General features: G+C 42.6%; 1 protein-coding gene across 1 annotated transcript in view; it reads left to right on the top strand.

Moving 5' to 3' along the window:
* The window catches only part of HEXD (hexosaminidase D), a 651,835-nt gene that overhangs the window by 582,983 nt on the left and 44,710 nt on the right, over nt 1-24,142 (top strand). Inside the window, exons 12-13 of the mRNA XM_044085015.1 lie at nt 5,095-5,196; nt 13,919-14,008. Coding sequence (XP_043940950.1) covers nt 5,095-5,196; nt 13,919-14,008 — 192 coding nt within the window. The remainder of the gene's footprint in view (nt 1-5,094; nt 5,197-13,918; nt 14,009-24,142) is intronic.

Here is a 24,142-nt window from a genome sequence, read left to right as displayed (position 1 = left end):
TGCCTCTGACTGCTTGTATTATGTTCCTCATAAACAAGTATCCCCTTGACTATTCCCTTTGTTTCCCATTTGTCCTTGCCTATGTCTTTCCTGACCACCTCCAACCCTGCCTTTGCTTTACCACTCATCTGCTGTTTATCTTGGCTTCCTGCAGCTTAACATGTCTTGACTAGTTTCCCCTTCTGCCCTCTCCTTTTTCAGTGTCTCCTACCTACCCTATATAATGTTGTTATCCTTCCTTCTGCCTCATTTGCCTGCATGCATGTGACTGTCTCTGATCATATCCTTCTGTCATTTAACCTGCTTACCATTTCATACATTTCCTCCCTCTGGTCTGTCTACTGTCCTCCTGTTATCCCCTTCCTGTCCAGAACCATCTCACTGTTTCTTTACCAACTATCCCAATAGCTGTCCTTTATGACATCCAAATCCTTCCATAAAACTTCCCCATAACCCTTTGCAAGCCTACATCTTCACATGTCTCAGAGTATTCTGAGCCCAACCCTTGCCCTCATATCCCAAACTTCTGTTCCACATCTTTCCTACAGTCTTCCAGACTTTGATGCTTCCTTAGTTTTGCTTTATCCTTCTTATCTAGAAGCTTTTTCAAGATTTCTAAACTCCTCCTGCTTTTTCCTGTCTTGTATTAAGTGATGGACAAGAAAGTGAAATCTATATACCTATTTTCAGTCACAGCTCTCAACCTATTACTAGAGAATCAGGGTCAAAACCAAAAACTTATCGGGAATAAAGACTTGATGTTAGAGGACTGTTAAAATAGTTTTGTTCACTTACAAATGTGTTAGAGTAAGCAGTTTTATACTTACTGGGACTGTAGAGTATGGCATTATTCATTGACTGCAGTCGTTACTGGCCTGCCAAAAAAGAAACAATAAAAAGATCATTGGAGGGACATGTATATATTTAAATTAAGACAGCAAAGATTTCCTTGAAAGATGGACATTTTCTAGCTATGTTACAGGTTCTGTGATGTTCATGCACTTGCGATATTTTAATGAGCATTAAGAGAATTATTTCAAGTTAGCATTTTGTCTCCATTTATATGATTGTAATGAATGTGGAATTGTTTAATTGTTTTTAGCTTTCTGATATATAAGGGATGGTTATGTGTTGTACTTGTGTTCACTCTGTAAAGTCTTTTGCCGAGGCACTAAAGTTAATTATTTATTTGACATTTGCTTACTGGGATAGTCCAACTGGTCAAAAGAAGCCATTTTCAGCAGATGCCCAGGGAGAAAAGCTCCAAATTAGACTCTAATATACAAATGTGTAACAGTGAAATACAGAAAAGTAGTTACAGAATCATGTGATGAAACAGATTACTCAGCATTTTTACAGCACAATAGGCATGCAATATAGCTACAATATAATACACATTTTGCAACATGCAAAGTATATACAATACAATACATGTTTTCTAATATAGTTTTAGGATATGGGGACAGTACATTCTATGTTGCAGTCAGTGGTCAGAAGTAGAATTTTCTGAGATCAGTTCATAGTATGAAAATGAGGTGCTAAACACTGTTTTGTGAATCAAAGAAACCATAGTAGTAAGAGAGAGGCGTGCAAGAAGTACGACTATCAGAAGTTTGATTAATAATCTTAGGTGGTGTTGATATAAAAGAAGAGGAAGTAAAAAATTAGACAGGAGAGGGTCTGTAAGAGAGAGAGGGGAGAAAAAAAAAAGAAAAAGTAGAGGTAAGATTAGCCAGGAGCAGAGCATGGACACAGCCAAGAATGATTTAGATGTTGCTTTACGGAAGTTTTGAAGGCTGCTAGCATAGGAATAGTTCTGGTTGATAGCGGGATCGAGTTACACACTTTGGCAATTGAGTGAGAGTATAGGCTCTGTCCTGGTATTTTAGAGGGCTTGGAGATGGATGTATATATATATTTTTATTTTATTTTATTTTACATTTGTTAACTGGGAAAGTCCAACTGGACACAGGTCCCTTTTCAGCAGAGGCCCGGGGAGAAAAGCTCCACATACAGTACAGTACAAGTCAGGATTTCATTTACATCTATTACTACAATCATTCCAGTTTCATCTTCTACATTTATTTAGTAAATAGTTTCTTATGTTCGGAAATTGGAGAGAACAGAAGCACCATATAATAAGGAGGGTAGAAGGAAAGTTTTAGCAAGAGTGGTCTTGGCTGATGTGTTCAGGTAATGTTTATTTTTCTAGATGATGCCAGGCTTCTGCTGAGATTTTTGTTTATATTTTGTTGAACATGGAGATCAAAGTTTAGTTGGTTGTCTATGATGACACCTAGTAGTTTAGTGCGGTGGGCTATTTCAATAATGGTATTGTCTGCCGAGTGCATTTTGAATTGATTTGTGTCAATTGGCTGCAAGAGGAGAAGTTTGTTTTTTTTGGGGGGGGTTAAGGAATAGTTGGCAGTTGGTGAGCCAGGATTCAAAGGCAGAAAGTGTTTGTTGTGTGATGGAGAGAAGTTGGGATAGTGTGGGAAAAGTGCAGATAATTGTGGAGTCATCTGCATATTGTGTAAGTGTTCAACTGGATGAGGTGGTGCACAGGTTATTTGTAAATATATTAAAGAGCAGGGGACCAAGGATGGAGCCTTGTGAGACTCCATCAGGGTTATGTAGAAAGGGAGAGATTTAATTAAACCATTTACAGCTTGTTTCCTATTGTATAGGTAGCTGTAGAACCATTGTAGGGTGGGAGGGGAAAGCCTATGTTTGAGAGCCTGTCCAAGAGTAAGGAATGAGAGAGAGTGTCAAAAGCCTTTGAAAGGTTAAGCAGTACAGTAGATACAAAGCTGCCTGCATCTCTGGCCCTGTTTACAGATTCGGTAAAGGATAGGAGGGCTGTGGTTGTGCTATGGTTTAGATGGAAACTGTGTTGAGTGTGTGTGTAAGGAGGTTGTTTTGCAATGAGTATTTCATTAGTTGTTGATGAATACATTTTTCTAGTATCTTGGCGATGGGAGATAGAATGGCTATGGGTCTGTCAGCTTTGTGGAATTACCCGCTTTGTGAATCGGAATGATATGGGACATTTTCCAGATGCTTGGTACTAAAGATTCTGATATTGTTTAACAAGATACTGATGGGGTATGCAGTGGAGTCGGCAGCTAATCTGAGATTGAGGGAGGTTGTCTGCAGTGGTGGAGCAGGGTTTAAGTTTTTGTATTAATCTTTTTATGAGGCTTGTGGGTATGGTTTGAAAAGAGAAAGCTGAGTTATTGAAAAGGTGTTTTGGGCTGTTGTGGTGGAGAAGGTCAGAACTAGATGAAGGGGCACTACTAAGGGTAGATGATGAGACAGAGGAGAAGGGGCTACAGTTGGGGGATTTAGAGGTCAAATTAGATGTGGATTGTATAAAGTGATTGTTAAAGTCTTTAGCTATTAGAAAAGGGGGGATTAGTTGAAGGGCAAAGGTCTGTCTAATCTAGCTATGCCATAGATGGGAGGTAATGCTTCAGAGTCTTCTATGTTAGAATTTTGCCAGGTTTCACTTAAGGCTAGGATGTCAAGTTTATACTGGTCTATCCAAGCCTGCAAGTGGGATATTTTATTGCATAGGTTTCTAATGTTAAGGTTTAGTATGTTTAGATTCCTAGGACATGTTTTAGTGTTTTGGTCAGTATTAGGACCTGAATTAGGGTGGTTGTCCCCCACAATGTAGTAATGTAGATATTAGCAAAATACTTTGCTGAGATTTCTTGGGAAAGTAGATAGAGGTATAAAGTATGGTTGCTGTGTTCAGTGTTTAGAAGTTTTAGAGCTGAGTAATAGTTGAGTAAATAGAGAAATAATTGTGTGGTGATATTAGAAAAGCTGTTTTGATGAGAATGGTAGGTGGCAGCCAAGGTACCTGATGAGGAATAAGTTACTGGAGTTTGAGAAGGTAGTGATGTTGCATGTGTAAAGATTATTAATAGAGTTGTTAGGCAGGATATTAAAAGCATTGTTAGGTGCTAGGATATGACTGAAAGGAATTGTTGGTGTTAAAGGAGAGATGTATGGTGTTTAGAGGTGAATAATTCATTTGATAGCACTAAATCACCTCCTGTCTACTATAAACTGGTCCTTTCTCTCTAATCTCACTCTCGATGAAGCAGTCCTACACTTCAACAATACTTTTTTATCCATCCTCAACTCCCTTGCTCCAACTAGGAAAATTCACAACAAATTCAGATATGCCTAATGGCTAGTAAAACTACCCTTACACTCATGAAGACCAGAGATAAAGCTTGGAAAACTTGGAAAGGCAATAATACCTCTTTCAACCTTATCTCTTACAGGGAACTTGGAAACAAAGCTAAGAAACAAATCAATCTTGATAAAAAGACCTATTACCAATCCTCACTTAACAATCCCAACCGTAATCCTAAAAAATTCTGGAACGCTATCAATAAACTTCTCTCACCTGGTACTCCTACCCCACCCACACCTTATTCTGACAAGACTCCTCTGGAAATAGCAACCCTCCTTAATAAGTTATTTATTGAAGCCATTGAAAACTTAACTGTAACTAACTTCTCCACCCGCACCTCTTTCAATCCATCTACATCTTCATCCACCTCTGATTCACCTCTCTCACCCTCACTCTCATTCTCACCATCACCTGTTCTCACCTCTTATATCAAGTTGTTCTTAACTAAACTAAAACCTGGTTCACCCTCAGCTGATAACCTTCCTTCATTATTCCTTAAACGTGCAGCTACATCTCTAGCTTACCCCATATCTATCCTGATTAATAGATTCATAAAAGATGGCAAAGTCCCTGAAATTTGAAAGAATTTTTTGTAGTACCTCTTCATAAAGGAGGAAACTCCACTGAGCCAACCAGTTTCAGACCAATTGCCATACTGTCTCCTCTCTCCAAAATACTGGAAAAGTGTATCCATAAGCAAGTACTTAATCATCTGCTACAAGAAAACCTACTCACACTTTTTGTTGTATCCGAGCCAGCTTGTTGATGTTTGTGATAACTCTAGCTATATAACATCAGTACTGTTGAAGTTAAAGTGTAAAGTAATGTACATTTCCCAGTTTTTAACTGCTTGCCATTCCCTTTTTTTTTTTTTGTTTTAACAGCGATGATTTTGGGACATTTCCTGGTAATGATATTCTTAGACTCGTAACTGAGGCAGCCTTTCAATTGGCAGCATCGACAGAGAGCCTTTTAAAAGGAAACCGGTAAGTGCTCTCTCTGTCTCTCTCTCTGCAGGTGTTGATATGTACTAGTTTTCAGGTTCACGCATGTAACTTTATGTCAAGTTTACTCAGGGTAGGTCCTGGTTAGTAAACCGCTGCCCATGATCAGCTCTGTAGCGCACGTTTTGTGAATTAGCATAGTGTATAATTTGTATCTCTTGTAAAAACAGTGATGTACAAGACATTTGTAAGCATATGTCATCTTTATATTCTTGGCTGTATTAAAAAAAAATGGTTATTTGCATGTTGTCTTAGCTACATTTATGTGAAAATGATGGCAACAGTTTTAAGTCTAGATAGCCTGATTATACAGTATTTCTTGCACGTTATGCCTCTAGTTGGCAACAGGAAAAACAGAGAAGAGAAAGGGAAAGTGGAATTGGCCATGCAGTCATACTTCCTCCCTTGGAGAAGTGGACAAAGAGGAACTCTTCTCTATGGAGAAGCACGTAGAAGCAGTATGTCATTTTGTGCTTTGTGACAGTTATCTTGTCGGTTTTGCTAGTCGCTCAAAAATACAAAGAGAGAAAAAAAAAGCATTATTAGTCTTTTTAGTGTTAGTGGTGTTAAAGTCATAAATAAATAACATTAAGAATTTACCTTATATGCCTCTAGTCAGGAACAACACTTCAGGATGTGCAAACAGAAAATGTTAAGTTGTCAATCTCGCCTTCATTCTTGCTTGATGGGTTTGGAGCCGATCCCTCGGCTCCGACTCGGCACTTGCTAAGCTCGAGAGTCACTTTTACCAGCTCGAGGCAGCCCCATATCCCATGATGCAAGGCGGTAAGTACCCAGATCTCGTTTGCCGCTTCGCTTATGAGGTCCTCCTTTTACCAGCTCCTGGTAAGTGATTCACCTTTTTGATATTTAAGCCCCTTTTTGTAAAAAAACCCTTAATTGTTAGTTATAAGTTAATTATTTACATTTTCTGACAGAAAATCCCTGTCTCTTCTAATTTTTTTTAGTCAAACTTTACCCATCCCATTCCCTCCCTGTTAGGGTGTGTGTTTGTTTTATAGGAATACCTTTTGGTATTTTATTTAAGTTAATTTTTGACTGGTGTGTGTGTGTGTTTTTGTAAAGCACCATGTCAAAGGAGAGGGTCTCAGGTTTTAAGAAGTGTGACTCGTGCTGTCAGAAGATGTCTCTGACAGACGGTCACACTTCTTGCCTGTATTGCCTGGGGCCTCTTCACCTGCAGGACTCCTGTGCTATTTGTCATTCCTTCAGCCAGAGAGTCCTGCAGGAAAGACGCAACAAGCTGATACTTAGGGGCCTTCTTAAGCCGGAGGGCTCTCCGGCTAAGTCGGCTCCATCAAAATCAGCTAAATCTTCCAAGGCCCAGGCTTCTGTATCTAAGCCTGCGGCCTCGGCTCCGACTCATTCCGGGTCGAGATCGCCCGCTGGAGCCGATTCTGGCTTAACAAAGCCTTCGGCACCGATGGCTATCGGTGCCGAATCTGCATCAACCACTTCGGTGTCGGCTCCGATCGGTTCCGACCCCCATGTGGCACAGGCATCGGTGTCGGCTCCGATCGGCTCCGACACCGTTACTTTGGTGGCTGTATCGGCTCCGGCTGGAGCCGATACATCGAGGCTTCCTGTCGGCTCCGATAAGTCTTCGGCTCCGACAGGATCTATAGTATCGGTTCCGATGGCTCATTCCAGGAAGAGGTCGAGGTCTCCTTCCTTGGAGCCGATACTTTCGGCCCGGCTTCACCTCTTCTTCGAACGGAGCCATCGGAGCCGATCTTCAAGGTCATCCAGACTGTCAGATCATGACCTAGAGAGAGTGGTCAGTAGATTACTTAAGTCACAGGTACTGGCCCAAATGTTACATAGTCCGTCTCAACAGACGACTGTTGGTCTACACCCCGTTACAGTTCCTCCTTCAACTCTACCCCAGAGCTTGGAGTTGGAGTCTTCGGGAATGGTTACTGCTACGGCTGGAGGACGGATACCCCCTTCTGTTCCTTCAGCCTCTACTCTTATCTCCTCTTCGAGACCTTCCTTAGAGGGATTCGGTGGTCGGGCTTCCATGGTCTCCTCCGAGGGGGTGAGTGGCATCGGACCCTTGTCCAAACCCGCTCTTTCCACTTGGAGCCTCGGCCTTGGTGAGCTCGGCTCCGACATCTGCCTCGGAGACTTCCTTTTCGGTGGTCCCTGGAGTTCCTAGTTCTTCGGAACGGGTTCTCTCGGACCTGCCTGGGAGGGGAGCATTCGAGGTGATGAAGAGTGTGCTGGCCACTGGTATCAGTCAGCAGTCTGTTCCCGTAGCTCCTCCCTCTATAGTACCTGTTGACATCTCTGCCACTTCTCTTGCTACAGGACCCAGAGATCCTCCGCCTCAGGTTTCCCCATTGGGAATTTCCCCCTCTTCCGAGGATTCTCCTGATGTTTCGGGAGATCCTCCTAGGAAGAGGACTTGTAAGAGGAAACATGTAGACTCCCGAGTCTGTCACTCGGATACTGACTTTGATGAGTCAGCGGGATCCCTAGATCCCCTCTGAGGATGTCTCCTTCTCAGACATCCTAGAACTCCTTAAACAGAGGGGAAACTGGCCCACCAACAATCCCTCTGAGGATGAGTCAGTGTACCTAGAGGCGTTTGGATCTCGGCCCTCCACCTCCTGGGTGTCTCCGCCTTTCGACCCCTTATGCAGGTTATTGCACGAAGGCGTGGGCAGCTCCTGACTCTGTAGAGCCAGTCCCTAGGAGGCCTTCAAAATTTATCACTGCCCCGTGTGACAAGCAATTCCTCACTAAGGGTGTCCCCGCTGATGCCATGGTAGTGGCTGCGGCCACCAAAAAGGAACTTGCAGATCCTTCCGCCTGGCCCATCCTCCTAATAAGGACTCTAGGACCATGGATAGGTACGGTAAGCGGATGTTTTCCTCAGCGACCTTTGCTATGCGTTCGCTGAATTACCTATGTCACTTCACCAGACTCCAGAGGGATATCCTTAAGGAGCTGGGTGAAGTAGTTCAGGATCCTACAGCTGCAGGGGCTCAAGAAAAAATTGCTTCGCAGCTAGGAACCCTCAATTCCATTGCAAACTCCTCCATGCGGCTAATATCTTATGCTGCGGATGGAGCGAGTAGAGCCGCAGGTACAGGTGTGGCTCTTAGACGCCAAGCCTGGATGCGGCTATGTGATTTTGCGGGTCCCTTTAAGGCGTCCTTCACAAATTCTCCCTTTGATGGGTCAGCTTTGTTTGGCCCTCAGGTGAAGGAAACCTTGACCAGGTGCGAACAGGACGGCAAGACTCTTTCTGCTGTTGGAGTCTGTTTTTCCACCCCTTCTAGACCTTATCCCAAAGGACAGAAAGGTGGGAAGATGTGGTTCCGTAAATCCCAAGGAGTCACGCCGGATTCACGTGGTCAGTTTACCCCTAGAGGCAGAGGGGGTAACAACAACAGACACCGCTCTAGAGGCAGAGGGGGTCCAAAAAACCAGGGAAACAGAGAGCCTCTCTCTGACAAGCCCTTTCAGCATCCCTGAGATGTTGCCCGGCTGTCCCTCCTTGGAGGCAGTCGGGGGAAGATTATCACTGTACCCAGAAGCCTGGCATTCCCTCACTCAAGACAGATGGGTACAGTCGATCATATCCAAGGGTTACATAATTCCTTTCGAGGAAAGTCCCTTCCCCTCAAGTTCCCTTCCAGATGTACCACCCGGTCTAAGGGAAATTGCAGAGTTAGAAGTCTCAAAACTACTGCAAAAGAGCCATTCAGCCAGTTACAACAGACCATTCAGAGCCGGAATCTACTCAAGGTTCTTTTGGTCCCCAAAAGACGGGAGACTGGAGACCAATATTGGATCTCAGCAGACTCAACAAGTCTGTCAGGAAGACAAGATTCGAATGGTCACTCTTCAGTCAATTCTGCCCTTCTTACAGAAGGACAACTGGATGTGCTCAATAGATCTTCAGGATGCGTACTATCACATCAAAATTCACAGACGCTCCAGGAGATTTCTCCGCTTTCGGCTGGGGTCCAGTCATTTCCAGTTCAGAGCCCTGCCCTTTGGTCTCACTACAGCCCCCAGAGTGTTCACCAAATGGATGGCAGTGGTCACGGCTCACCTGAGACGTCAAGGATTCCAGGTGTTTCCGTATCTCGACGACTGGCTCCTGTCAGCCACCACCAGGCATCAGCTTATACAAGCCAGGGATTACACAATAAACCTTTGTTCTCTTTTGGGCATCTCGATCAACTTCGAAAAGTCATCCTTATCGCCCTGCCAGTCTATTACCTTCATAGGCGCAAATTTAAACACTGTTCGGATGTCAGCTACCCTTACAGATCAAAGAGTTTCAGACATTCAGAGTCATGTCAGAATCATTCTGGCCAACAAGAAAGTACAGGCCAGGATGGTTCTAAAGGTTTTAGGTCTCATGGCTGCGGCCATTACTCTTCTTCCCCTGGCTCGATTCTACATGCACCTTCTTCAGTGGATGCTGTTCACACAATGGTCATACCAACAACTTCCAATGCGTCACCAGATTCTGGTGACACAGACATGCAAAGAGCATCTTGCTTGGTGGATCACATCTCCTCAGGTTCACCAAGGCAGGTACTTTGTACCCCATCCCCGATAGCCACTGTCACCACGGATGCCTCCCTGATCGGGTGGGGGTCATTATCAGGGCAGGATGGTTCATGGACGTGGCAGCCGCTCGAGAACCATCTGCACATAAATGTCCTGGAGATGAGAGCAGTGCTTTTAACGTTGCAAGCCCTCAACGACTTTCTTCCCATAGGGACAATTGCAGTCCAGACAGACAACATGTCTGTAGTTTGGTATATCAACAAACAGGGCGGAACCAAGTCCTACCCCTTGTGTCGAGAAGCGCTCAGACTATGGCAATGGGCGATCTCCTCTCATCGGTTTCTGGTAGCAACGCATATCCCTGGGAAAACCAACATTGTAGCGGACAGATTGAGCAGAGCTATTCTCATGCCTCACGAGTGGTCTCTCAAGCAATCTATAGCGGAAGAGATTTTTCTGGAATGGGGTCGTCCATGCTGCGATCTTTTTGCTACTTCCCAAAACAGCAAATGTCCAGACTTCTTCTGCCTCTTCCCTCCATCAGGCCATCCCCCCAGAGACGCTCTGACCCAGGATTGGCCCCAGGGACTTCTTTATGCCTTCCCCCCATTTCCTCTGATCCCTCAGGTGATCCAGAAAGCTACCGTTTTGAGAGCCAAATTGATTCTCATTGCCCCTTACTGGCCTCGACAAGTTTGGTTCCCGTTCCTCCATCGTCACCTGTTGGTGCAGCCGTGGCATCTGGACCCAGTGCCAGATCTACTGATTCACCAATCCGGTCAGCTGCACAGGTCAATTCCTTCTCTCAACCTCACAGCATGGTTGCTCCACTTCCTTCCTTAGCCAGGCTTCCTTTGATCTCTAACCCAGTTAGAGACATCATAGTAGCTTCGCTAAAATCCTCTACCAGGAGGATTTATACAAGCAAATGGAAACGTTTCTCTTATTGGGCTAAGGCCAAGAATATTGATCCTTTTACTGCCCCTGTTCAGGCAGCCCTGGACTTCTTAGCAGAGATTTTTCATGCAGGCTCCTCTTCTTCCACAGTCAGAGTTCAATTGGCTGCTATTTCCAATTTTCATGTCGGTATAGCAGATCATAATATTATGTCCCATAGGCTCTGCAGGGCCTTCTTGAAAGGAATTTTCCTACTAAAGCCTCCAATCAGGAATCCTCCTCCTCAGTGGGATCTAAATTTAGTGCTGACATCCTTGATTCTTCCCCTTCGAGCCAGCTGTTTCTTGTTCCCTGAAATATCTTTCTTGGAAAACTTTATTCCTAGTGGCTATTACATCGGCCAGAAGGGTGTCTGAACTTCATGCTCTTTCGGTTCGACCCCCCTATTTGGTTTTTCACAAAGACAGAGTATCTTTGAGAACTAACCCAACCTTTTGCCTAAGGTCGCTTCAAACAAGAATTTGAATCAATCCATTGATCTCCGTGTATTTTTCCCTAACTATTCAGATAGAGCTGAACAAAAGCTACATTATCTTGATGTCCACCGTCAACTTAGATATTATTTGGACAGAACAAAAAAATTTAGAAAATCTGATCAACTTTTGTTTCCTATGCGGATAATAAAAAGGCCTTCCTGTTTCTAAAGTGACCTTGTCCAGATGGCTTTCTTGGTCATCTCTGAAATTTATCTGCTCAGGGGAAAACAGCTGTGCTCAAAACCTAAAGCACATTCAACTAGGAGCTTAGCTACTTCTACAGCTTTTCAAGCTAGACTTCCTTTAGACACTATTTGTGCAGCGCCACTTGGGCCACTCCTCACACTTTTGTTTCCCATTACAAATTGGACTTGGCCTCCAGGGACAGAGCCAGTTTTGGCTCTACAGTCCTCAAGAGTTTGTTCCATTGAGCCACCCAGGATAGAGGTGCTAGGACGCGGTCCCATCAAGCAAGAATGAAGGCGAGATTGACAACTTAACATTAAGAAGTTATGTACCTACCATAACGTTCCATGTTAGTTGTCTTCTCGCCTTCTTTCTTCGACCCTCCCTCCTTCCCCTGGCCTGGACAGACCTTGTTATAAGAAACTGTTATGCTGAAGACCATTCAGACCTGGTCCTTCTTCCATCTGTAAGTTTTCTTTCTTCCTTTTGGAAGTATTTTATGCTTGGTGCTGTTGCCCTTTGTCATCAAACGAGATCTGGGTACTTACCGCCTTGCATCATGGGATATGGGGCTGCCTCGAGCTGGTAAAAGTGACTCTCGAGCTTAGCAAGTGCCGAGTCGGAGCCGAGGGATCGGCTCCGAACCCATCAAGCAAGAAAGAAGGCGAGAGAAGACAACTAACATGGAACGTTATGGTAGGTACATAACTTCTTATTTTATTCTTACAGCGCTGGGAGTTATTCTTCATAATTCTTGATGAAGTATTCTCACTTTACATACAAAAACTGTAATTTTATACATTTTCTTATCAAACTGCTTATGCACTAGTTTCATGACGTTATAATGACTATGTCCTATAGAAAACTTTGCAAATGTCCTCAGCCCTCGTGATTTTCACCTCAGACTTCACATGAACACTTTCCTATACATGATTCACCTGCTTCCAAGGGGTCTTGTTTCTGACCTTGGATGTTTCAAACCTACCCTAGCAACAATGTACTCCTAGCCTGGAAAAGTCAGGCTAACAAATTCCTTTTTGTATCACTACATGCCTCACTTCATGCAACACATACTATTCTCTCTTATTACATACTAAAAGAATGCAGTTTAAAATGAACAGTAATACTGTGACTTATGAAGATATATTTTTCCCAGCCCTGCATACAAATTATATTTGCTTTTTAACAATCATATTATAGCATCATTGTTTGTTTGTCTTTTCCCGGTTAGGGGTCGCCACAGCGGAACTCCGGTCCACTAATGATTGGCAGTAGATTTTTTATGGTGCCGAGTTGCCAGCCCGACGCCTAACCTTCAGCGAAGGCACGCCCATTCATGCATGTCTTTCGGAAGCCACTTGACCACGGGGAGGACATGCAGACTCCACACAGAAGGCACTCCAGCCGTGAATCGAACAGGAGAACCTCTTGCTGTGAGGCAGCAACGCTACCGCTGTACCACCGTGGCTTCATATTATAGCATCATTAATAAGCTGAAATTAATATACATTTTAATAAGCTGGTCTTGTCCCATAACAGTGGCTTAGTCCTCAAAGTGCTATGGAGAATAAGAACAGTGATATTTGCTCTCCTTTTTGGATCATAGGATCATAAGAAGTTACTAGGCTAATGGCCTGGGGGCCCTCACAAGCCTAGCCATGAGTTTATCCCCAGAAATGAAACCTGGTGCACTAACAGAGGACAGTGCATCGGAGATGGCACATCGCCAGGGTTAACAGAAATACTGTGAAGTCAGAAAAATGATTGACCGTCCTAATGCATGGACTTTGCAGGAGACATAGCCCACTTCCCATTTTTTGCTGACTTTCAACTGTGGTTATCAGCATTCTTGTATGGTTGTTTCTTTTCTTTCTTCCACCATGTAGCCTGTTTTGAAGTTCTTTGCCCTTATAAGCTGGGTCCGCTCTGTGTGGTGCTGGAGAAACCATTGTGTGGCATCCAGTCTGTGAGGTAATTAGTGAAGAAGTTGAGAGCCAAAGTGTCCCTTGACCATGCACATAAAGAACATAATATAAATATAGCTTGTGGTCATATGAAGTCAGACAAGCTTCTGAGATTTATCCCTTCAGATTCTGTGCATAGAGCTGTCCATTTAGGAGTACCCCTTCATTACCACTGTGAGAGGGATGAACTTGCACTGGGACATAACTGACCCCTTAACCTGAGGTGAAAGCACTTTTCAGTTTTACTTCATCCCTAATCCTCCAGAAGTCTAGAGCCCAGAAATCTAATAGCAGCTGAATTGTTGGTACATATGGACAGTGTGCTTCATGTACCATTGGATAGGCCAGCTAGAAAACCACTCAGTTTAAAAACGCACATAAAATGTTCACTGTGTAACAACTGAACTACAGAAGTTGCTGGCAAATTGTTGTGGTTAGTTGGATAATGTGACTGCTTAAAATACAGAAAGTACAATTCTACAGACTTAGTACTTCATTAAGTAAATGTAGTATTTTTAGCATCATCTTTAGTTAACATAATTTTCTCACATTTCTCTATTCTTTTAGGTATGTTACAGGATGGTTCAGCCCCTACCACAGAAAACATAAGTTTGTTAATCCCATGATGGTCCAGTATTTTGAGAATGAATGCAGAAGGTAATGTTATTATGTCATTGTTTGAACTATATTTGCCTTAATATTGCTACAACTCAAGTGCTCTAGGTTGCACTGCATCTGAATTGTTTTAGTGTTGTTTTAGCTGCTTTTCTGTATATATAGACTTTTCTGTATATGTAGACTAGCTACTTATTCTACTGTATTACTGCCTCAAATTGTTTTTCAGGTGTGCACTTGCCTTGGTTCATTTAAAAAGTTTTTAATTGCTAATTTTGTAAAGTTTTAATTGTATTTACTGTTTAGGGCTTACATACTCAGTGTGTTAGCCTTTTCTGTGTTTATTTACTGTATTATTGCATTGTTTAGCCTGTTCTAGCCAAAAAAAAACCCCAAAATACTGTCTTGTTTGCTCGTTTCCCGCCTTTCCTAGCTAGTATAGTCCAGATCCCAGGCTTTGCTGGTTTCAGGACTTTAATTTCTGTGTTCAGAGCTATCCAGATCTTGCTGTGGTAGAGTGAAGTCCTACTGCTTACCAGTGGGAGTGGTGAGCATTGCCTGCCTATCTAACACTAGAGGGAGGTCTCCAGCATTGAAATTGTAATTTTATTATCCATTTTGGGTGGATTTCTATCCCTTTCAACTTTCTGGCTTAAAAACGTGTGTGTTTGCTCGTTTTTTGCATCGTGCAGTGCCATGGGGCTATGGTTAAATTATTCCAGGTGCCGGTAAGTCTGCTGTTCAAATTTTCCCTTAGAACTAGCTGGTTTCTCAGTAGTAACACTAAAATCTGAACCCCTATGACTAGCACTTGCTCTAGAACCTGCTGGAAAGCCTTAAACTGATACAAGCACTCAACTTTCCTTGTTAATAAGGAGAAATTAATTGTAGGCACTAATCAGCCTGTAATTGCAAAGTACCTTGCAGAGGGAAGGGAAAACAGCTCTTGTACTTTACAAAAAAAGCACCTAAACAGGCATGTCCAAGGGTCAGCTTCCGGTGAGTTCTCCTGTCCACCTGGTGAATTTGGGCATACTGGGACAATGCAGCAACTGCCTCATGTACACAGACAACCCTTTCCTCCTACCACCCAATACTACAACCTGCGAGAGATGCAATTACATAGCCAAACTGGAAGCAAAGCTCTCTCCAGCCAAGATTGTGCTAGACCGTCAAGAGGAGAAGGTTAACACCTGCACTACACCTCAAGCAACACAGCCCTTCAAAACCCACACCATCAACACCCACACATAGTAACACTAAATCCACATATGCGGAAGCCCTTAACATTAACCTGCCCAAGCAATAAGGACCTCTAAAGCTGAAACGCAAACAAACAATCACAGCCAAAGTGACACATAGCTCACAACACCAGTGTGCCACCCAACAACAGCCCCTAAGGCAAGACAACCCACCCAATACTTTAGTCATAGGTGACTCTATAGTTAGGCACACTGATGTCCAACTCACCAGGCTGAGCAAGGAGAAAATTACAGTCAGCTGCCTGTCGGGTGACAGGATCTGCTACATAACGCATGCACTCAAGTCACTCCATAACAAGTACAAATACGACTCTGTCATTGTCCATGTTGGAGTGAATGACTTGAGACGTACCTCCCTGGACTACATGAAAAGAGACATGGAAGAGCTCTTGGATTATGTGGCCCAGGCAGGTATGACCCTAGCCCTGAGTAGCATCCTACCTTCACCCAGAATGATACCACAGTATAAGGACAAAAATGATTGACTTCAACAATTGGCTAAGCTTCTGGTGTCATTCATAGGGGATCCAGTATCTGTCTGCCTGGGATGACATGATCGACAAACCACGATGCTTTGCCAGAGATGATCTGCATCTGTTGCCCCTGGGATTCAGGTTACTGGCTAAAGCTCTTGCCACCCCTATAGCACCTTTTTTAGGCAAGGTTCAAAGGAAAAAAACACCACCGTAACAGATACAAGCATGCAAAATCTGAAGGTAATGCTATTCAGTGTTAGAAGTCTAAACCTCAAAATGCACTCTCTCGAGGCACTCCTAAAAACGGAGAACATTGATATCTGTGCAGTAACTTAGACCTGGTTCAAGGCTCCGGAGAGCACACCTGCAGTACCAAGCTATAACTCTTACCACACTTTTCGGCCACCAAACCAAGACCGAAACACTAAAGGTGGAGGAGTGTCCATACTCACCAAGGATATTCACACCTCCAGGCTAGTTGCCCAACACAATGCATCTGAAATTCTCCAGGTGCAACTAACACTAGGTATGACTGCAATCCAATTTGTAGCTTGCTACAGATCCCCCACCATGCCCCAAGATTCTCACTACACCTTTCTAAACATACTGGAAAATATTAAGATACAACCAAGCACTCTAATACTGGGTGATTTCAACTACCCTGCCATTAACTGGGAAAACTACTTGGGTACCAACACCTTTTCCCAAAGGTTCTTGGAATTCATAAATTCCAACACCCTGAATCAGCTAATCCGTAGAACCACCAGGGGCTTCAGTATCCTAGACCTGGTCATTACCAACATGGGAGATAGATGCTCCACACCAGTGGTCATCCCCTCATTGGTCTGGTCTGACCATAAACAAATCACCCTTGACATCCACATCCCACCCCCACCCCCCAGTAAGGAAACCTCCGTAAAAAACTTCTCCAAAGTCAACGTCATGCTACTCAAGTCAGAAGTGACAAACTTCATGACACCCATGCAGACGGGAGCTGAAAGTTCGACTGCTGAATCCTGTACTAAGGCACTGTACGGGCACATCCACTCGTGCATGAATCATGCCATCCCAACTAGAACCAAGACGCTCTCCTCCAAAAAAAAGGAAGCCAATTTGGTGGTCCCCTGCCATAAACAAACTATACAACAGAAGGAAGAAACTTTTGCAGAAAAGAGGAAAATCCCAGGATGCAAAAGTAAGAAGCTGAGATCCCTTATAAAGTCCTCCAAAGCTAGTTATGAAAATAAAATTGCCAAAGATTCCAAAGACAACTACAAGGCATTCTGTAATTATGTCAAGAATCTAAATGGCAATGCTCAGATCTGCTGTGAGCTACAACAGAATGGCATTAAATATACTGATCCCAAGGACATTGCCAATATCCTGGCAGATCGAGTCAGTGTCAATTTCACCCCCCTCTCACCCCCTAAAGGGCCCATCTCAATACCAAAAGATTGCCAGATTCGGTAACCACTGTCCAAAGCTAAGAATGCAGCATCCATGGGACCAGACGACATTCCGGGCTGTGTACTACATGAACTACAAAATGAACTGGCACCTCACCTAAGTGCCATGTTTAATCATACCCTCACCTCAGGCTTTGTGCCCACTGAGTGGCGCTTAGCTACAGTTATCCCACTCCACAAGTGGGGATCCACCTTGGATCCCGGGAACTACCATCCCATCAGTCTGACAAGCCTGATCTGCAAGGGCATGGAATGCATTATCGTGGAATTTGTAAACAAAGACATTGGCAACCTTCAAACACTGGACCCCACCCAGTTTGGGTTCGTGAAGGGATGATCTTGTCTCCTGAATCTGATTGACTTCTTCGAATCAGTCTCCAGAGCTGCGGACAAGGGTTAGGCGGTCCACACAGCCTATCTAGACCTCGCCAAGGCCTTCAGCACCATCCCCCACTCTGGAATCATAGATAAACTTACTAAGCTGGGCATAAATCCCTACATTACTGGATGGGTTGCCAACTGGTTTACTGACAGAACTCAGACTGTAAAAGTAGCCGACTCCAAATCCATCTCCAGACAAGTGACAAGTGGAGTGCCTCAGGGTTCAGTCCTGGGACCACTCTTGTTTGGCATCTACTTCTCTGAAGTACAGGCCAACACTAAGGGACTCTGGCTAACAAAGTTCACAGATGACTGCAAACTGGGAGCCATTATTGAATCCCCAAATGATGTGGATATTCTACAAAAGTGCCTTACAGAAACAGATGCTTGGTGCCATGGGTTCAAGCTTAATGCCAAGAAATGTATAGTTATCCCCTTTGGGAAAAACCATGTACCCATGAATTACCACATAGGTGGCAGCACACTAAACACCAAAATTGTGATGAGAGACTTAGGGACACAGGTGGACAGTGGTCTCACCTTCGATAACCACATCGCCACAACAGTTAGGAAATCTTTCTATGTGACATACCTCATCACTAAGGGCTTTTCATCCAGAAAAAAAGAGGTCATTGTCCCACTGTACTCATCCCTCATTAGACCCTTATAGAGTACAACACCCCATTTGGTATGTAGCTCACAAGACATCTGCAACAGCTTGAAAGGCCGCAGAAATACCTCACTAAAAGAATCACAGGCCTAAAGCAGATGCCCTATGCTGACCATCTAAAAAAACTCCAGCTATACCCTGTGGCATATCGTCTACTCCGAGGAGATCTCTGCTTAACATACAAGGCCATGTCAAACCCTGAGCTGTTGGACATGCTCCACTTAAAGAAATCCCAATCCCTCAGAGCCACACGCTCCAGGGTTCTAAACCTTGTCGTCACAATAAACAAAACATGCTGGAGGGATAGGTTCTTGACCCAGAGACTCTCCATACTCTGGAATAGACTACCCATATATGTCAAGCAGAGCGCCTCTTTGGCCCTCTTCAAAAGGAACCTTGACGATTGGATGGGAGATAGGAAATTCACTTCAGGGATCATGTCAGTCGCCCTGCTAGAGAGGGGTCCAGGGAAGTAAATATTGTGGGAAGAAATATCCAGGAAATTGTTATGGTAAGGCTTGTAAAGACCCTAGGGCCGATAGCCTAGTACCAACCTATGAACCTATGTGAAACAGCAGTGTATCTCACAAAGACTGTTGCTGTAACTTGTTGACTTCATAGCAATATAATTGATTTAAAACTGCTGTGTCCCTTGCACTTAACTTTAGGAAATGCAAGGCCTAGTATGAACCAATCCTTCCATATTCCTTCACATTATTCATCTGAAATTACTTTGGAAAAAATCCTTTCCAAAATTAGAAGTACCAGTTTCATGGGTCCTAAGAATTTCCCCTGGATGTCTGCAGGGCAGCGTAAAATCTCACCTAAGGAAACCTGACTATGAACTCTCAGACTAGATCTCTCCACCTGGCTATATCCCTAAGATGTAGAGAACAGTTGTTGTGACGCCCTTACATAAAGGCAGTCCCTGACCCTAGGAATTAAAGACCTATTAGTCTATTCTTTCCATAGCTGTGGAACATGTTGTAAATGAGCAAATAAACAATGATCTGGATGTACTTGTATACCTGCATACTGACCAGTTCAGCTTTGTAAAAGGCATATCATGGCCTGCAGAACCTAGTTGAGATAATTGAAAGCATTATTTAGGCCGTGCGTAAGGAATATATTGCCTGTTGCTGCTTACTTGGACCTTACCAAGGCCTTTTGATACTATTCCCCATACTGAGTTTATTTTTTAGGCTCTCCTATCTCAACATTAATCATGCATAGGTTGCTTGGATAGATAATTGTCTATCTGATAGAACTTGTGCCATCAGTATTTACTGTAGACAGAAAAAAAAATCATCAGCATCGTCTCACAGGACTCTGTCCTCTTTGGTATATACTTCTGTGACATGAAAGGTGTTATCAAAGGTCTATGGCTAACCAAGTGTGCTAATGAGATCATCTTCTTCATACTCGTATTGGAATGCTTACATTACTCAGCATTGCATGGCATGATGTAGAATGGGTACCCCTTTAGGCTTTCAAGAGAAAAATGTAAAACTGGTCATGATAAAATGGTATGATAGACAGTTACACTGGACAGCTAGATGTGATGACTTGAAAAGGAACAGCATGCAGAAAAAGCCTTGAGTATGTTCAGTTTCTCCAGTGGAACAGCCATCCGTTGCCTAACCATTATTTGCTATATTCTTTGATGTCTGCTTGGAGTATAAAAATACCTATATATATACCCTATCCATTTTTCTAGGCATGCCCTACTCCCACCACTGACAAACATTTTCTCATTGCTTACAGGAATATGATCCAGGGTCTCACCACCCAATCTTTGAGATAGTACTTTCTGAAGTCACTGTTGAACCATCCCAATTTCAGCTGTCTCTTATAACAGTAGCCCTTCTTCCTTCATCTCCATCCCTCTTATTTATCCCTAGACAGTGTGATGTGTTACCTCTTTCTCTTTTCTCTTTCCATTGTGAACATTACAAGCTGTCTAGGGCTAACCTCATAGCCTACCCCCCTCAATTCCCACCCCTCCCCCATTTCTGTAGCTCCTGTTACACATTATCAACCTTATCACCGTTATCATGCAGATAACCCCCTTGAACATATCACCCAGATGATCCCAGTTCAATGAGCAGCTTGGCATTGGGGGGACCAGGTAAGATAGGTTGTGGAAGGAGATGCAGTTGTCAGCTCACCAGTTCTGGGAGGAAGGGTGAGGCTACTACCTGTGATCTCTCATGCCCTCAGTGATGAGAGCAATACTGTGTTGTATGGTAGGTTGCCACAGAATTTGTGGGAGGTGGGCTGCTGCAGCTAACTGATGTGTGCTGTGATGTGCAGAATCTCAGTAGCTCCATCTAGTTTAAGTTAGCAAAAATTCCGTATGGAGCTGTGTGGATGGCACCATACCAGGATGTCCTGATATCCTCTCTGTTGTCTCCCCACCCCCACCCTCCAGTGCCTATACTTTAATAGTCTCACCCATTCACCCCTCAGAGGTGGCTCAATTCTGAAAGGTCAGATTGGGCAGATTTTGCAGACGATATGAAGAGGTTATAAAAAATGAATGAGGATGGACTGCAGGATACAGCTCATGGTTGATATCTGAAAGGGGCAAAAACAAAAATACTTTTTGTGTATCTGTCAGTGTTTATATTAATGCAGTCAGCATTCTTCAAGCTGATTGGCCCAGAACCATGTAATACACTTGCAATAAGGATTTTAGGTAATTCTGTTATGCTGCTTATAGCAAAACAGTTGTTAATAACTTTATGGTGGTTTCTTTTTTGTTTGACCTCATCCTTTTTTCAAGTTAAAACTATTCTGCAATGAGCACTTTGAGGAAACTGTATTAAGTCTTTGGAGCAGGGACCATATTAGGAATAAAAGCTGGTTTTGGCTAGGTGTAGGGCTTCACCGAGCTGCAACAAAAGAGTTTCATCACAGACTATGGTTTGAAAAGAGGTCTCCAGACTGTATGCTCATAAATAAATTTGAGACTGCTTGCTACTCTAAGCTAACTTGCTGCGTAGTCTACCTCACGCTTAATGAGTAAGCCATTGCTTGCGGGGGTGGGGTGAACAAAAATCATGTTTGGCCTGTGCAACTTGCTATAATGACGCGGAACAGCTCTACAATTTACCTCATTTTGTTTTTGTTCACTTTGATACTTTGATGCATTTAACTCTCATCAAAAGTTTGAGTGCAACTCTGAGCCATGCATTCAGCTCAGAATTGCAGAAGTGTGTTTTGAGTTGCAGGGAGGGGTGACTGCTAAGTACAGTACTAAGCACAAATAACTTTCCCTGAGTCAATATTTATGGTTAACAACATTATTTTTGTGAATTATTATTAACTTCTCTCTCTCTCTTACAGTTTCATACCTCTTGCTGCCAAGTACAGGATTTTCTGTATCTCACCCTTTGATTTTATTTGCTTAATAATTAGAGAAGAACCAAGTTTTTTGGCCAGATTGTGCAAGAATCTGGTTTGAAACACCAGGGGACAGATTATGGCAAGATTAATTTTACTGCATGAAACAATGTCCTTGAAACTCAAAGCACCTCATTGACTACTTTATTGGCGATTCTTTCTCTGTTTTGTAACAAAGGCACAAAAGGGGCACCATGTAACGTGAAGCTAGGTGGCAGAACCAAAAAACTGGAATTCAAATGGGACTAGCCATAACTATAACAACAAACACCACAAAATAGGCTACCAAAGAACTCCCACAGTTGTGTACGAAATAACTGTTAAAAAAAAGTGAAACAACCATACAACCCCCCCCCACCAATTTAATAAAAGTTCACAACTTGTTAGCAGTTTCGTTCCAACTCCAAAACCTCATCAGACAAAGGTGTGACACACACTAACATTTATGCACAAACGTATGTCACATGACATAATTCATTAACAATGTTGTAACTGTACATCAAATTCTGTGGTCTGTATTGCGGTATGCATAGAATGCAAAATGATTTACACAGGTAGAACAACAAGAGAATTGCATTATAGAATCTCAGAACTTTATATGCAGTGGATAGATTGGATTTAAGTAATGCTATAGCCAAGCACAGGGGTTCCTGCACTAGTAAGGGTAAAACTGAGTTCTCACTCTTGATTGTACATCAAGTTAAGAATTTTAATAATAGACTAGATGCTGAAGATAAATTGGGTTGGAAGGAATATGTATAGCAGTTAAAATTAGAAGTCTGTTATTTTCCAGGATTGAATAATAGAATGAGAATTTTAAAATTTATTTAAAAAGAAAACAACTGAAGCATTAGTTTGTGAGGGCTGAATTATGTCATGTGACATATATGTTTGTATATGAATGTCAGGAGAGTGTTGCATCTTTGATGAAGATCTGGTATTGAAAAAAAAACTAATAAGCTGTGACTGTTTTATTGTACAGTTCCTTTTTTAACAGTTATTTCATAGACAGCTGTGGAAGTTCTTCAGAAGCCTATTTTGTAGTATTAATAAAATATGTATCTAAATAAAATATGAAACTATATGCACTAGTTTATGCAACTACTGCAGCCAAACCTGGGGTAATAGGATGGTAGAGTACAGTGGTTGTGGAGCAACAGTATTCCTGGTGTCATTCTGGGTGAAGTAGTTTATCTGCAGGCACCTTAGATACCGAGATATAAGATTAGACATCTCTGAGAAGAGATAATTGGTTGTCAAGGGCTGTTGTGGTCTCTTCCACCTAGGGATCACAGTATCTCTTGCCAGTGTTGCACACATTGCCAAGAATGAGGAGCATTTAGAATATACTGGGCTTTAGGCAAGTGAAGAGGCAGAGATGAACTTCTCAATTTGTACCTCTCCACATTTCAAACTGTTGTAGCATATGGAGACTAAGGTTGATACTGGGAACCTTCAAAAAGGAAATCCACATGAGAGTGCTAGAACATTAGAGAAGAATGGAACAGGTTCTTTTGAGGAATTCAGTGTTATGAGTAGAAGTTGAGGAAGGAACAGATACTTGTCATACCATGGAGTTAGTAAAAACCAAGAAATGGTCCTTAGGACCCTGAGACCAGCTGCAAGTGGAATGGAGCTGGATGTTTTTGTTTGCCTGAGGTAACTTACATGGCTAGAACAGGAATATCTGCAGTTTAGGAGCAGTGTGTGAAATAAGGAATGGACATTATTTGCTTGTTTATATATTTTGTTTGTTTATATGCTGTGTTTGTATTTAACTGGGGGTACAGCACAGATCCATGTGGATCTTTTTTAGTCTTAGCCTGGGAACCCTATCTGGTAAAGTGAATTGCTCAGTCACACAACAGACAAATGACTCATAGCCTTAATCCTCTGTACTAACTGCCAGACTTCAGGTGTACTTCTGCCTTTATTTAAACTCCTTTATTCAATAATCACTTGTGATGTAGGCAAACTTACATTCATATAAAAGTAATAAAACCTTATTAAGAAGTTCACAATTTCAAACATTATATATTATAAATGTTTATATAGCTAGATAGATATTCTGTAATTTAAGCAACATTACATAAATTATTCATTTCCTACCTTCTCATAAACCTCATTCCTCCTTCAAAACATTTTCTGCATGTATTGTTCCCACAGTTTTCATTTTTTTTCTGATAATTTACCCTTACCCTTTTCTAAAGATCCCCCTTACTGTTCTTTATATCTCTGTTACAATATTCAGTACTTCAGATATATCTGGTTTCCATTTTCTAGTAATTGCTTTTTTGACAGACACCAGAATTAAACTTAACAAGGCCTTACTTTTTCTAGGCAATTCAGATCCCACCTCAAAAAATAATTTCCTTAGTTGCACTCATTTGCCCAGTATTCCTGACAGAGTATTCTGTAGGGAATATTGAAAGACTACCAACTCATTACACTTCCAAAAATGTGTTGCCAGTTAACCTGTTTCTTCCCCATCACACTTCAATTTGCCATTTCCCTGC

This window comes from Protopterus annectens, chromosome 10.part0, assembly GCF_019279795.1.
Source record: "Protopterus annectens isolate FY-2018-M chromosome 10.part0, PAN1.0, whole genome shotgun sequence".
NCBI classification, from domain to species: Eukaryota; Metazoa; Chordata; order Ceratodontiformes; family Protopteridae; genus Protopterus; species Protopterus annectens.
This window is presented reverse-complemented; position numbering and strand designations above follow the sequence as displayed.